Source organism: Trachurus trachurus (genome assembly GCF_905171665.1).
Source record: "Trachurus trachurus genome assembly, chromosome: 13".
NCBI lineage: Eukaryota > Metazoa > Chordata > Actinopteri > Carangiformes > Carangidae > Trachurus > Trachurus trachurus.
Genome location: NC_139892.1, coordinates 36,882,972 through 36,899,730, shown reverse-complemented (window position 1 = coordinate 36,899,730; position 16,759 = coordinate 36,882,972). Strand labels below are relative to the sequence as shown.

The 16,759-nt window shown below is 41.3% G+C and overlaps 1 protein-coding gene across 1 annotated transcript; it reads right to left on the bottom strand.

Annotated features, from left to right (window-relative positions):
• Positions 1 to 2,397: 2,397 nt before the first annotated feature.
• Positions 2,398 to 13,298, bottom strand: LOC310996389 (P2Y purinoceptor 14-like; the record flags this gene model as incomplete). The annotated part of the gene is made up of 3 exons (XM_083985764.1): positions 2,398 to 3,112; positions 11,630 to 11,889; positions 13,164 to 13,298. 3 exons carry the CDS (start codon positions 13,296 to 13,298, stop codon positions 2,398 to 2,400), a joined length of 1,110 nt encoding a protein of 369 aa, XP_083841890.1.
• Between the last annotated feature and the right edge of the window lie 3,461 nt (positions 13,299 to 16,759).

Sequence of the window (16,759 nt, the reverse complement as noted above, 5' to 3'; positions counted from 1 at the left end):
GGTGTGTGGGTGGGTGTGTGTGTGAGTGATCATGATAAAGAGTGGGAGGGAGATAACACAGACTTTAACACTTACACTCATTGTAATGCCTCTTTAAATGGTGTTGTGTTGTGTTGTATGGTGAGTAATGCAGCCTACTCCCATTACTATCACTGGCTCCTGAAAAAAACAAGAACCAACAAATACTCAAGAACTGGTGTTTGATGACAGATTGACCTTCAGTGGAAATTCAGATGTGACTCAGCAGCGTCTGTACTGCTTTGACATTTTATTCCTGTTTTTTTTTTTTCATCTTTCTCATTTACTCATAACTAAGCCTTATGGAGGCCTGGGACAGTACATTCATGAAGAACTGATGGGTAAGTCCCTAAACATCACTGAATAGAAACAAAAGAGTTCACTAGATGAGGAAGTAAGAAAAGGAAAAAGTTAGAAAGGCTAATAAAGAGGAGTGAAGTTGACGTTAGGTCACATGAGTGCCTGTGCCTTGATGGACTTTGGTATTACTGGACTACACATGGGAAAGTACAATTCTTAATTACATTTAGAATAGGCTAGGAAGTCTTTATTTTATTACGAAATACAATGACATTAAGGGCCAGATCTACTAAGATCCCAGATAACGGGCGCTAAATTGCGTGCTCCTAATAAAGTTTTGCGTGTTTGGTTAGCGCATGCAAAATAGGTATTTACATAAGGGTTTTGCGCGTGGTAATCGTTTCCGCCATGGAGAGTGTGGACAGAGAGCTGGATGGACACAAACGCAGAATGAAAATGTGAGGGACAAATAAATGTGGGAGACTATCTATGTGATAAGATAGTAAAACAAGAAGAAAACAAAATACATTTTGGTTTATCATAAAACCTGGGGGTATTTCAGGAGTATGGAGCAATGAGGTGGAAATCTAAACCATTTTACCATATATCTGCTGTTTCCTTCTCCTTCATTGGTCTATTTATGAAAGCGAAACTCACAAAACGTGCTCTCTGGTTGGCTGGATTAAGCGTTCGGGCTGCCGTACAAACATGGCGTATACGCAAGATGGCGACACACTCTAAAGCAAGACCCTTGCTATATGTATAAGGCTTCAAAAACCGAACAGATTTTATTTTATAGCGATTATACACTTACAATATATTCAGATTTTGTCAGTAAACCTTGCCAATTCTTGCACACTGGACCTTTAAGTTCCTACAGTGGAAAATAAGGCTGAGTGAGCCTTCCTCCGCTTCAGTTGTGTGACCAGCTCTGTTTGTTGCATTGACATTTATGCAAACCCTTGTTCAAGGAACAAATTATGACATCAAATCCTCTACATATATATGTACAGTATTTTACAGTAATTAATTATATTAAAGTACATTATATTGTTTGCTACACTTAAAAAAAAAGATCTGCTGCAGGCAGTGGTGGAGTGACGGCTCTGTAAAAGCAAGAAGCTTGTGGCCGTGTGGTGACAGTTCTCTGTTTTGTCCATTAGGTGCCACTGTTGTATTTTATACTGGCCATAATCATAGCCTCAATAAGTAAATTCATCTGATATCCTGGACATGTGTTCCTTCTCTTGAGGATTAAGGTCAGCTGGCTGAGAAAAAAGAAACAAAGAAGGGAACAAAGAGTCCTGAAAACTCATGTTTGACGTTAATCCCTGATCTATAACATATACGGTAACACTTTACTTGAATAGGTATTCATAAGATTGACATAAAACTGTCATAAAAGCTGTCATAAACATCAATGAATACTTATGACAGCTGTCGTTAAGTGTCATTCGGTAAGTTATGTCACTTTTGATGCAAAGTTGACATTATTTGAGATGTCCTTGTTATGAGAACTTAACATAACTTTTAAAGTTTGGCAATTAGGTCTGCTATGACAGTTTAAATTGTCTTTATGTCAAGTTGTCACAACAAAAACATCTCAAATAATGTCAACTTTGCATTAAAAGTGACATAACTTACCGAATGACACTTAACGACAGCTGTCATTAGTATTCACTGATGTTTATGACAGTGTTATGTCAATAGTATGAATACCTATTCAAGTAAAGTGTTACCACATATACGTACTGTATGGTCCACACAGAATGTATCTGTACATTTTGTGAAGTCAGAACATTAGGTCTGTGATACTCATTCAATATCCAACATTGTTTCACATATAAGCAGACCTTCATTTAAAAAATAAAATAAAATCTTGAATTTTACACAACTATAAATACGAGTGCTTCCTGTTGCTAATATTCTATTTACATCCTCTTGTTTGTTTGGTTGGTTTGTCGGTGGAGAAAACCCTGGAAAAAGGTTGAATGAAGTTGCAGAGTAAAAAGGTCTGTTGGAAACCTGAAATCTTCTGTTAGAAGACTAATGAAGTCACGAGTGCCTGCTAGCTTGAAGCTACAGCACACAGTTGTTCTTCGTTGTCATGCTGACCAGCGACGTCTTCCTGTTGATTCTGATGGTGCTCAGCTGCTCGTTGCTGCTTCTCCTGACAGACCTCCCTGCGTACGTCTGTGCTTGTGCGGTGCTGAAGCCCCCCAGGTTGAGCTGGGCCCTGAAGGCCTTGCAGAAGAGGAAGTAGATGAGCGGGTCCAGGCAGACGTTGAGCACAGACAACATGATGGTGAGCTCCTTCAGGTAGAAGAAGCCCTGGCTCCACCACGAGCAGCGGCCCATCAGGAAGGCGTAGGGAAGACGGACCAGGTGGTAGGGGACGAAACACACGCAGAAGACGCTGACCAGCACCGACATGTTCCTGCGGGACTTGGCCAGTTTGTTGGGGCTGGAGGAGGCCGGCTGCCTCTTCAGGGCCAGCGACAGCCTGCGGGAGGTGCTGTAGTAGAAGAAGACCAGGGAGACCAGGACCAGCAGGAAGGTGACGGCGGAGCAGCAGTGCAGGACCTTGTAGAGCACGGTGACAGGTTTGCTGTGCAGGACGCCACAGCCCAGGGTCGTGGAGACAGAGACTAACGGCTCCTGCGTGAGCAGCGACAAGAGGACGTAGGTCATCATCATAGCCAGGAGGAGAACCCAGGTTACCACGGAGATGACATGAGCAGCCCGCACCGTCTGCAGGACGTGAGTTCCTAAAGGATGGACGATCTTCAGATACCTGGAGAGGAGAGGCCACAACACGATTCAATTTTCAATTTCAATTCCAATCTATTTATGTATTTATTTATTTAGGAAATAGGACAGTGCATATTAAAGCAGAAGTAAGCAGAATATTTGTGTTAAAGCAGAAGTAAGTGGTCCGGTCGTTTTCGCTAATGCTGCGTTCCAGGCAGGCTTTTGAAATCGTAAATTACAGCTTCAAGTCACAACTTACGACTTTGTAGCGTTCCAGGCAACCCACTCGTGTTTTTCCGACCTGTTTTACCGGTGAAAGTCACTATAACGGCCACTCGTAACTTCTGACCGGTGAACTCGTACCAGATCGAACTGGTACCACTTCACAGGTCGGAAAAACACGAGTTTCCTTGAACGCACCATAACAGTCCTCGTCCCTACGTCGCCACATTCACGGCGTTCCTTGGCTGCACACACAGCCCTGCATGCCGTTCTCTCTCCTCATTGGATAAAAACTGTAGGATACGATAAATGTTTTCTCCTCGGCTCAGAGCAGAGCAGAGTGACTGACAGACCCGTGTTTCAGTCCAAACACTCTATGTAAGTGATTGCTGTCGGAAGATATAACTATTTAAGACTTATATTAACACAAATATATCACTTACTTCTGCTTTAATATAAGTCTTAAATAGTTATATCTTCTGACAGCAATCACTTACATAGAGTGTTTGGTCTGAAACACGGGTCTGTCAGTCACTCTGCTCTGCTCTGAGCCGAGGAGAAAACTTTCCTTGTATCCTACAACCTTTATCCAATGAGGAGAGAGAACGGCATAAAGGGGCGGTCCTCTCTGTGTGTGCAGCCAAGGGATGCGCGTGAATGTGGTGACGTAGGGACGAGGACCAATAGATCCATGACGAGGGCGGGGGCTGCTAACTCCATCGGCTGACAGGAACGACCGGATCGCTTACTTCCGCTTTAATGAACATTTATAAAGTAAATATGAATGAGATTATAGCCATGCGGCTAATTTCCATCTCTTGTCCCATTGGCAGGTAGGTGGTCGATAGAAAAACAATACAAAGTATTACCAATAAGAGAAGGAGAGAGAACAACAACAACAACAACAACAACAAAAGAAAAGCACAACAACACATAAGGGGCCAAATAGCAAGATGTTGAAATTCTATTGCAAAATGCCTGTCCAAAGTGGTAAATTGTGCTGGATTCTATTGTGAATCCAGCAGTATAGCTGGTGCTGGTTTGTACTGCAGAAATCATAGGAAAAAAAGAAAGTCTGCACACCAACAACAGCTCCAGAGCAGTAATTTATTATCACCAAAAAAGGGAGTGTAACGTTTCGGGTTAGAAACCCTTCCTCAGACTTAAAAACCCGATAAACACAGATAGGACATCGGATGGACTTTTTTCCTTTTCTCTTTTTTTATTTGTTGTTCATCACCTGATATGAACGCATCAAGATGCCTCCGGTACCCATTTCATGACTGTAAGATGATTTTATGTCTGATCTTATGTCATGTGACTGTTATCACTAATTTTTCTCCTTTCTTTTCATATTGAGTGTGCAGTATTTTGTATTTTGATGTTCCTATAATCATATATCTTTTTGAATATTACACACCTGCGTGAACATTTTGTCACATGATCAGTCAGGTGATTGAGTAATTAGAGGCTTGCTTTCTCGCCTGTTTTAAGTCTGAGGAAGGATATGTGACCCGAAACGTTACACTCTCTTTATCAGTGATAATAAATTATTGCTCTGAAACTGTTGTTGGTGTATTGCAGAAATACCCGTAATTAAGTGCTGGATTGTATAGTGAGCTGCTGGATTGTTTTGCAAAAAAAAAAAGTTCATACTGTAACTGACTCTATCTGCAAAATCCCCTGTTGTGTTCAATGACAGTGAGCTTTTAAACATTTAAACTTGGTTTCTGCAGCTACAGAGTGGTTAAAGGGAAAGACCAAGCTAATAGTCACATCCTTTTATCGGTAATGTCGTGAAGTACGGTGCAGAAGCTACAGCAGGAAGTTAAGGTGGACCAAAGCCATTAGACCACATAACATGTTCTGAAATAATTCTTACTGCCAGACCCCCTGCTCCCCCAGCACACTGACTGATAGCTGCTTTAGGGGACGTGGTTAAAGTTTCACATCACCAAACATGCTAGACTTCCTGCCGAGAGCACAGACGTGACTCTCACTTGTGTTATACCAGGACCCGATGGCTTGAAGTGAAGCGATGGCCCGGGTCCCAAACGCTTCCACTGCACCCAAATCCTACGTCTGGTTGCCATGCAGGTTCCTTTCGGACTCGTGACAGGTTAATGCAAAAACCAAGCTCAGTCTGGCAGTGAAACTACACATAAGATAAGTCCACTTAGTTAAGTTGGTGTGTCTCTTTAATGCATCCACCTAGGCCAGACCTACACACAAAGAACTGGAATAAACCAAACCTCATCGCCGCCCTGTCACTTTTTTTGCATTCATGAACACAGCACTTTTCTTTCTACAGTACATGATAATAACTTAAAATAAATTCATAGATAGATAGATAGATAGATAGATAGATAGATAGATAGATAGATAGATAGATAGATAGATAGATAGATAGATAGATAGATAGATAGATAGATAGATAGATAGATAGATAGATAGATTGATGATAACAACTCATTAAATTTAGTTATGTTTTTATCAAAATTTGTGTTAATGTTTATAGTTGTGTCCTTTTTATACTTATATTTCATATTTCTATATTCATTATTTATTTTTGTTTTGCACTGCTCTTCTTAACCATTTTTTTTTATAGCTTGTTTCTGTAATGGCTATGATATTTCAATTTCACTCTGGGGATTGATAAAGTATGAAGTATTAATGAATATATCCATCTATCCATCTATCTTCTGGGTCAAATTACATAAATGTGTTACCATAAGGGACACACTACTACAATGTTCATATTTCAGAGAGGGAGAACAGAAGGAGTGAATGAGGCCATTAAAATGAAAGTAGAGATACCTTTTATAAAGAGAGGAGGATGTCTATATCACAACTTATACTATACCTTTATCGGTCCCTAGGAGATTTACTGTAACAACCATTCACAATTGACCTCACGGCTCTAGTGATCATTCCAAAAACCAGAAGAACTAAGGAATTAAGTGACATGATAAGGGTAAGTAGCCTGGAAAGACTCCTCTATAATCCTCTTGAGTCTTGTCCTTGGTCTTTTCTTGTTTCTTTTTTTCCGTTGGAGAACCATGATCTTGAAGACAGAAGCTTCACTGATGATCTTTGCCTTATCATCATCATCATTACTGCATGCCCTTTATTTCTAATGACCGACCAGTGTTTGGGTCTTTTATTGTAGAAGTTACACAGCTGAATAAGACCTGTGGTGACAAAACACAACTGAATGTTGATCACATGGTAACATAACATAACATAACATCTTGCAATGTCACCACATCTACGTGGTGGTGACATTGCACTGTGTACAAGCTCAGATGTGACCACAGTCTGCGTGACAGTGAAGTCTATCATGTTTTCTAACAGTCTCAGTCGACCGGTGGTTCAGCTGTTTGCTCTGATGTCCCCATAGCTACTGGCACAATGGATTCCAAAAGTGATACTGATACAAAAGTGAACTCATAATATGTCCTATTATGTCTTCATAAGCTTGTTGTTGAGACCAAAACATCCAATAATTACTTTTATTAATATTATATTTATTTTGGGAGTCATGAAGTAGAAAAAGAAGAAAACGAAAAACACAAAGAATTTAAGTTACTGTAAAATGAGTTTTAAAAAAAGTTTAAAATGTAAAATTAGCTTTTTATTTGCATAGAAACACAAATCCTTGGTCAAAAAACTGAACAAAACCAGCGCAAAGTGAAGGAGACAAAAAAAGTTGTTGTGGAAATTCAGACTTGAGGTGAGATGCTGCTAGTTGCTGCTTAGCAACTGTAATGATTGACACATTAACAAATGGTGCGTTCCAGTTGAAATTTCATCTGGAATGCCACCTGAAGTCGGATATCCGACTGGGAAAGTGGGACGAACCTCACCAACCCCGACTTGACCACGACGTCATAACACGCCATCCAGAATGGCTGTGCCGTACATCAAAAGTAGTGAAAAAGCTCTTGTAATGTATTATTTATTAACACGTCTGTTTTGTTTTTGTGAAATTAAATAAGTGGAACATGTAGTACTGTCCAACGTCTATCTGTGGACATGGTAGCCTATGGTATTTCAACTGGCATTGCTAACAACGGCTAACCACAACGGGCTCATCCCTATGTTCCCCAGGTCCTATGTTCCCCACTTTGTATGGGACCAAAAGGACCCAGTGAACATGCAATTTTTGTACCCATACCTGGAAGTGGAGTTGTGACTTTGCAGATTTTTGCCTATTTCTGAGTGAGAAGTTGAGTTGTGACTTTGAGTGAGAAGTGGAATTGTCCCATTGGTTGGGTTTAGGCCATGAAGAAAGGAGTTGGTTAAGTTTAGTAAAAAGACCAGGTATATTCCCCTATGGGGGAACATAGGACCCGGGGAACATAGGTACGCTCCCACAACAACAACAGGAGGTGTCCATGTTTTCCAACTTGTTTACTGAAATACCGTCAACTCAGGTCTGACGTAATTCCCAGCTCCGACTTCAGACTTATGATGCGAAGCCTGCGGAGCTCGTTCAGGCAGACAACTCAAGCTGTGCCCATTCTGATCAGCTGATCAGTCACATGCCCTCCTCCTCCAAATAGGGCGGGCTATTTAAACCCCCCAGCTTACTGTACATGCTCATCCCTGGCTATGCTGCTGCTGCTGCTGCTATTTCCTGCTCTGCTGCCTTGCTGCTGCTTCTGCATACATCTCGCTGCTGCTGCCCATGAGGTTCCACCAGTGGGTTCTGTCTCTATGATCCCCTGCACAGGGCTCTGCTTCATTTCCTGTAACGTCTGGCAAAGCAGATCATTCAGGGAACGAATAACTGAGACGGAGCCTGACACCAAACCTGCTGCAGCCATTCTCAAGGATGCTGAGCTTCAGCTTGCAATGCTTAGAATCAACCCTGCTGCAACCATGCTCAGTGCAGCGCTGTCTCCATGGTGTGTGTTTTGCTTCTCTCTCTCTATTGTGTGTTTTGTCTGTGTTTTTATTTTTGTCAGACCACATCCCTCATGCTTTTTAAGCACAGGTGACCAGAACAATCTCATATCCTCATGATGATGTGAAACCTGGCCAGAGCAGCAGCTCAGCCCTCATATTTATAGTTTGTTCACATCCTGTGTCCTTATCCAGGATCATCAGGCCGGGGTGAACTCCAACCTCCAGCTCCGTTTCATTCATCTGTATTACTTATCCATTTTTCTTTTTAATCATGTGTCCTGTGAGGCCCGTGCCTTGAGAAATAATAATAATCACAATTGCAGCAGTGTTGTAATCGCTGTACCACAACATTGCGATGAAAAGAGAGCTGAGCCAAAAGGCAGAGCTTTGTCCCCACCCTCACCTCTGGTCATGAGCAATGGGTCATGACCGAAAGAACAAGGTTGCGAATTTGAGTGGCAGAAATGGGTTTTCTCAAGAGGGTGTCTAGGGTTTTCTCTTAGACATATGAGGTGAGAAGTTCAGTCACCCATGAGAGACTCTGAGTCCTGCTGCTCCTTTAAGTGATTATGCTATCACATAATTCAACGCATAATCAGCCAAAGTCTGCGCATTTTTTCAAAGACGCCGTACTTTCGCCGCATAAATCGCAGATCTCCGTGCAAAATGTGCAAAATATGCGGGGCTTGCATGATTTCATAATCCCTGCATTTTCATTGCAAAAAAGTCACATATATCTTTGCATAAAGTTGAAAAACGTTGTGTTTGCTTCACACAAGAGCAGCCTCCTTGTGTTGCCTTGGAAACGTTATGAAGTGACGTCATTGGAAAGTCATTCAGGAGTTGATGCAACTTTACAGTTGGAAGATTGCACTTATTTGTTACCAGTTGGTTACTTCATACTAGTTTCAAAAACCTTACAGTTGTAAGTTTATATGTTTTTAGCAGTGTGTAAATTTAGGTTACAGTAAGAGATGTACTTGTATAGCTACAGTACCTCTGTAAAACAGGAAGCACACATTTAATTTTATTGTTTGTTGTTTATTGTTTAATTTATAATTTTTTTACAGAAGTTGTAGCGTATTCTTTTTGTAAAGCTACGGAACTTGTTTGAGCTTTGTGTTTATTCAGGTCTGAAATAAAACAAGATGAGAACTTAATTATTCCCAGCACTTTCTGTGATGTGGGATGTGTGTGTGTCTGTGAGTGTTGGGGGAATCACTTTTTTTTCTTATTTATCAAACCGCAATTTTCGCGGAGATCAGAGATTGAAGAGTAATTCTCTCACAGTGTGAAAAGTTCCCAGAGCTCTGTGGCACTGTGGCACAATGAGGATGTGGTTAATTAACCAATTAACCAATGCAGCAGCACTGAAGCGAAGCAGCAAACACACATGTAGCATAGTTACATGACCCAGCCTGCCCAGCAGAAGCTGCCTTCATCATCTCTTGTTAATTGACTGAAACCATTTCCATGTTTTCCCATATTCCATGCTGTAAACTGTTTCCTTCCTCTGTCTCTCAACCTGTGGTTTCTAATGTTTTTTCTATGGAGTTTCTCCTCAGTGGGTGTGAGGGTCTAAGGACAGGTGATGTTGGTGTAAAGAGCTTTGAGACAAACTGTTTGTAAAAATGGGGTATACAAAAAAACTTGTGGTGATGCAAAGAAACAGCAAACCACACAGCTGTTTCTGACTAACATGACTCAGAGTGACGCCAAACACCCACTGAATATGCCACACACACCATTTACTGATTATGACACAAACCGACACGGTAGTTCACACACAGAAAGGTGCACAAATAATACTTGTCTTCACTGTTGGGCTTGGGCCTGAACGTGTTCAATGAACAATCGTTGGGCGAACATGAACTGAACCTACTGAATTTGAGTTGAGCCATGAGACCACTTTTTTTTTGACATGCTATATTATCAAAATTGTTGTGTTTACGCTCATTCTGTTTGTTTGTGGGGATGCACATCATCCTGAAATATATGAAGATATATTAGTTGGCAACAAAACTATAATTGTCTTGATGTAGTGATCCTGAATATGAAAAGTGGCTCATCTCTACCCCAATCTCCCCTATAACTTAGTTCAAGAGTGTGGCAGATTTCCAAAGAGGCTTCCAGGTGAAAACGCAGCTAAAACACTCTGTAAACAGACCTGTAGCGGAAAAAACCACCCAATCTGGCAACACCAGCCACCACAGTGTCGCATTGTTGCATGTGTCATAAAATAAAAAAAATAAAAAAATAAAAAACGTTAAAGCAACAATGGGGAAATGCCAGTATCCTGAGGGCCGTCTCCTCAATGCTAATGTAAACCCTGGTTGGATAAGGATTCAAAATTAGATACAAATATGAAATCTGACACATAGTTTCAGTGTTAAAACTGATAAAAATAATTGCTGTCTATGGTTCTATATGGGCTGTGGCAATAATACAGAAAATAAATAGCTTGCAGCAATGTATTTAAAAAAAAAAGTGAACTACGACCTAGTTTATTATATGAACTAGTTTATTTTTAAATCTGTGAACTGAACTTTAAACTAGTTGATGTAGAAAGTGAACTTTCCCAACACTGCTTGTCTTTATATACAGAGGCTACAGTCCTCGCGGCAATCGGCCCCCGGTTCGAATCCCGAGTCTGGTGGCCCTTTGCTGCATGTCATTCCCCCTCTCTCTGCCTCCCCATTTCGTGTCTCTCTCAACTAGCCAATCAATTTAAAGGGATGGTTCACCCAAAATTCAAATTTCACAAGTCATTATCTACTCCCCCTCATGTGGACTAAGAGCTGTGAGAAGTTTCAGAGTCCTCCGTGGCTTCTCTGAGTTACGGGGGGGTCCGCGCAGCAGTATTTGTCCATATAATGGTTGTGAATGGATACCACTTTTCTTCGTCCAAAAAGACACACCAAAAAACATCCAAATACCTCCATAGTGCTCGTATGTAATGTCCCTCTTGTATTGAAGCCCCGACATGAGAAATTGTTCTGAAAAAAAATTAAATAAGTCTATATTTTAAGCTTGTTTGTAGCAGAAGCTCCCAGTGTCTCAGTTCACTGCTCTTCTCTGAATTTCTCATGTTGGGGCTTCAATACAAGACTGACATTACAGACGAGCAGCATGGAGGTATTTGGATGTTTTTTGGTGTGTCTTTTTGGACGAAGAAAAGTGGTATCCATTATAACCATTATATGGACAAATGCTGCTGCGCGGACCCCCCCCCCCCCCCCCCCCCCCCCCCCCCCCGTAACTCAGAGAAGGCACGGAGGACTCTGAAAATTCTCACAGCTCTTAGTCGACATGACGGTGAGTAGATAATGAGTGAAATTTGAATTTTGGGTGAACTATCCCTTTAAAAAAAAAACAACAACAACAGCAACAAAAAAACAGCTCAAAGTTGTGACCTGGCTGGGCCTACCTGTTGGCTGCGATGTAGCCCATGAACAGGATGCTGGCGTACATGTTGAGGTAAAAGGCCGAGGCGCCAAAGTTGCAGTAGAGCCGGCGGACGGGGACGGAGCTGCTGGCGTAGTTGGCGATCCTTAAGGGGAGGCAGAGGCTGATGAAGAAGTCGGCGGCTGCCAGGTTCTTCAGGTAGACGGTCACGCTGCTGGACATGTGCTGCTGAGTGCTGCAGAAGTAAACCCTCAGGGTGAAGCCGTTCAGGACCAGACCCACCTGCTCGGGGAACAGGGAGAGGAACAGATCTGGATTGAACAAGAAGGAACGAGGGGAATGATGTCCCACATACTATGTATGCACTTGCACTTTCCACTGCAATCTTGCATTTTTATTATCGTGGGCTATTTATTGTTTTTATTTATTCTATTTTGAATGCACTACTTTTTACTATTTTATGTCTTGCTGTTGAATGATTGTCTGTTTATTGTGCAGCTGAGAAACTGAATTTCCTTCGAGATATATAAAGTATCTATCTATCGGGGTCATTCCTATGTCCCCACAGCCCTTTGGTCCCACCATTGGTTGGGTTTAGGCAATGAAGAAAGGAGTTGGTTAAGTTTAGTAAAAAGACCAGGTAGAGGCTAGACAGGCCAGATAGATAGAGTCCAGGGGCCGTATTCACAAAGCATTTTATCTTACCGCTAGGAGTGCTCCTAACTCGCACTAAAAGTTTTTACGTAGGAGTTTTTTCTTAAAAGCTATTCACAAAGCCGCTGAGACCTACTCTTACTAAGGATAAATCACTAAGAGCAGAGTAAGAGTGACGCCCTGGTGACGCCCCGTTGCTATGGATTACGTCAATTCTCGTGCACGAATTCGAGGCGCTCAACACGGTGATTGGTTATTGAGTGCCGGCGGCGCCCCCGCATGACTGCATCGCAGCAGTCGCAGTTGTCCGACCGTCGTGACGCCTATATTGGACAGTCCGTCACCGTCACTACTCCCGTTTTATAGCGAAAATGTTGTAGATGACAAAAAAAAAAAAAAAACACCGCAAAAAAGGCACTTTTGGCATCAAAGGGCAAAGGGGCAGGTGCTCCAGCACCCCCTCTGCAGCAATTCGCAGTCCTCCATACATTTGCCTGGCTGCAGCCATTTCCGATTCTTTGTGAATAGGTCTTACTGAGTTAGGAGTCCTCACGAGGCCTTTTAAGCTCTCCCAGACTTAGGAGCTACTTTTAGGCATAAAATACTTTGTGAATTACTCTTATTTTAAAAAACTAGGAGTCCTAAATTTAAGACTGACACGCCCACTTTTTTTAGGAGTTGCTCCTAAATTCGGCCCTTAGGAGCTACTTTTAACCTTAAGATTCTTTGTGAATACGGCCCCAGATAGGTAGAGAGAGTCCAGTGGGAACATAGGCACACTCCCTATCTATCTATCTATCTATCTATCTATCTATCTATCTATCTATCTATCTATCTATCTATCTATCTATCTATCTAAGAGACAGAGGGAGGGGGGGGGGGGTTGAAGACGACAGACTCACCAGAAACACCAGGCTGTAGAACACCATGACAAACGTGTGGAACCCCGGTGTGGCCATGTTATCACAGGTGCCGTTCTTGTTAGTGGACTGGTTGGAGGTCGGGGTCACGCCGGCCCCTCCGAGGTCACTCATCATGTTTCTGGATGGTTTTGAGAAAGCAGAGAAATGTGAAAAGTGACTTGAAATGGTCTGAACACCGTCAGACACCAAAGCGTCTGCCTCAGAGGAAGTGGTGAGAGCTGAGAGGAAGCTGACAGATCACCACAGCAGCAGAGAAACACAACTAAGTAAGAAATCCACCTTTCTCCTCGGCCCTCTAACACACCGGACCCCGCCGCCATGAGAGGCCTTTTTACTGACACATCTGTCCTCCTGTTGCGGAGAAGCCTGGTTTTATTTGGTTTACTGTTCTCACCATCACCAGAGCTGGTTTTTGTTTATATTTTGGTCATTTTACGCCGTAGAAAAGCGGTTCAGCTACTCCTGTGACTCTCCTCTTTCAAATACGTGCGCCCTTGTCAATCAAAACAACAACTGTGAAGCGCTATGAAACCACAGAATCGTTAGGAGAGAGAGAGAGAGAGAGAGAGAAGCGGTGAGGAGGATGACGGTGCTTCAGAGGCTGAAAGTTTTGACTCATCTGATGAGGAAGATTATGAAAAAAAGACGAGAGAGTTGAGACTTCAGCCTGCTTAGACAGCAAAGCCACAGACCTGCTGAGTTGGGGGGTTTTTTACCTCTCAAACAGCACCACAGTGACAACACATGTAGGCTACATAGGCTAAATATTGTAAATTTTATGTTTAGTTGATATTTTGTTTGGAGAAAAAAAAGAAGCTAATTTCTCATTTAGGGCTAAACACATCTCATGAAGTTTGAAATGTAATGTGAAGTCAATATTTAGCTTATTTTATCTCACATTTGAGACATTTGGTGAAAATAGAATGACAGATAACATTTATGCTCAAAAAGCGATTTCACAAAATTTCATTTTAACTTGTTTTCTACACTTAGCCTATCTATTAGCCTTTATTCATATATTCCACTGCTTTCGTGAAGCTAAGACTTTCGTATACCCATTTCAAGCACCACAACAGGTTCTTCTCATGACTGTATAGAGCCACCTGAGGTTTAGAGAAATAATAGGAGGTCCCTGTCCAAAGAGCAGATAATAACTCCTAAGAACATTGCTAAGAGTTGACTTATGAGTAAAAAGTTATTTGCTGAAAGCTGCACTTAAAAGTAAGTTATCGAGCTTCTTACTCACACTTTTAATATGGTGTAGGACTGAATCTTAAGTGTCGGTCTTCGAGCTGAGTTACAACAGTACCGTGAATGGAGTTTTGGATAACGTCACTTTCAAGTCCATACGGATGACCAGTCATTGAATGTAATCCTTATCTAAGAGTATAGAAATATATTCAACCGTATTTTGACAATAATCTACAAAATAATACTAAATATATCCATCGGGAATTAATCAAAATTAAATGTTTCCTAATTGGTTGATTGATTAATTCAGCATGACAATATTGGTGAGGTAAAGCCCATAATTATACTCCACTCCCAGAAGGTTTTTGCACGTTTCTCTCGCTTCAGTGCCATCAGCTATACTGGCGGCTCCTAACCACATAGGACCTCTGGAGGTCTCGTAAATACCCTTGAACACTTGAAAAGTTTTGTTTTTAATGTTTTCTACCAGATTATGTCATTAGACTGTTTTTGGCCAAGGGAGCAATTCCATGTAATATTCTTAGTTTCCAACAGGGCCATGTGATATCTTACTACAGTCTAATGGAGCAAATTTTGACAAAGGTGTAAATAATACGGGAAAAATTAGCACTGAGAATATAGAACATGTTCATTTTTGAGGTTGTTCACCAACAAGAGCATTGTACAAACACTGAGAGGTTTAAAATAAAAAAGGAATATGACAAGAACTGATCATAGTTAGAAACTTTATGCAGCAAAAGTAGCAAATAGCATAACAATTCTAAGAAATGACAGACTCAGTGTGGTCAAACTGAGAGGAGAGCGGTTCTGAACAAAGCCAGAGGGTTAAACAGGATCAGGTGTTTCTCTGAGTTGAGCGCGAAACCAGTTGATAAGATCAACTAGAAGTCTCTGCAGGATGGCCTCACATATTCTAATAAGCAGGATGTCTGTGGGCAGTTCACTGGTATGATCACTATCAGTGAACCTGGAAAGAGGTATCAAAAACATTTCCCCATCAACACAACAACTACTCAGCTACCTGTCTGTTTATACTGATCACACTGATGACATACCGATTAACCTGTTGAGATCACACCGACTGACTGACTGACTGAGTGTGAAGTACTCTCATTACATTTTGACTAGAGGAGGCAGAGGAACAAATAAACACAAGACACAGCGAGCAGAGAGAAGTCATCAGTAACCAGACTTGATACTGACGACCAGTGTTGGGCACGTTACTTTCAAAAAGTAATTAGTTATAGGTACTTTCCCCAAAAACTAACTGAGTTAGTAACTGAATTACTACATTATAAAACCGTAATTAACTGTTTTTTATTTTTTATTCTTCTGCAAATGGCTGATGAGCTGACAGACAAATGAATTTCTCTTTGGGGATTAATAAAGTTTTTCATATTCGTATTTGTATTTGTATTCATATTCATATTGCATTACTTTTTTATAAAACGCTCAAATATGTCAGATTACTTGGACTTGCCCCCCTAACCCCATATCTCAAGTACTTTCCTACTTCACCTAACCTCCCGTTTATCTGGAACTAACCAACTCACACAGTATTCCTCCGCACTGGCAGGCTGAGGCTGTGCGGAGGAATACTGAGTGAGTTGGTTAGTTCATTTTATTGTCAGTAACGGTAAGGGCGTTATAACGGGGGAAACAGTAACTTGTTTGATTATTGTTACTGAAAAAAGTAGTGCCTTATTTTATAACACTGTTATTCCCATCACTGCTGACAACTACGACCAGTCAACATATCACATAACACAGAACTCGAGGATACATTTATAACCAAATCCTCTGACTGCTCTTTCTGGTTTCCCTCTAACTAAAGATCGGCCCATTACTACGCAGCGTGTCATGGTCTTTACCACCCTGCTTGCCAGGCGTACCATTCTCCTCAAATGGAAACATGTTTCTCCCCCGACTCACAACAGCTGGATATGTGAAATTTTACGATGTCTATAGAAAAATTAAGGTTTTCACAGAAGGGATCTTTGACATTGTTCCATAAAACCTGGGACCCCCTGCTGGCTTAAATTAGCAATAGTCTTACTGTTAATCCTGATGATGACGCTTCTTAAAAGAACTGGCTGTTGGAAAGAGAGAGACCCTCCCTACCCTGCTTTATTTGATTTATTTTTACTTTTACTTATTCATTCATTTTTTCCTCTTCATCATTCTAATATTTCACTCTATTTTGTGTTACTTTACTTTATTTACTTATTGTATGTGGCTATGTAACAATTTAGTTGTTTACTGTGACCGCATCTGACACGGGTTGTTGGGAGGGATAGATGTACTTTTCTGTACTGGCTGGAGAAAGTGAATAAAGAAATTTCAGGAAAAAAAATACAAACAAG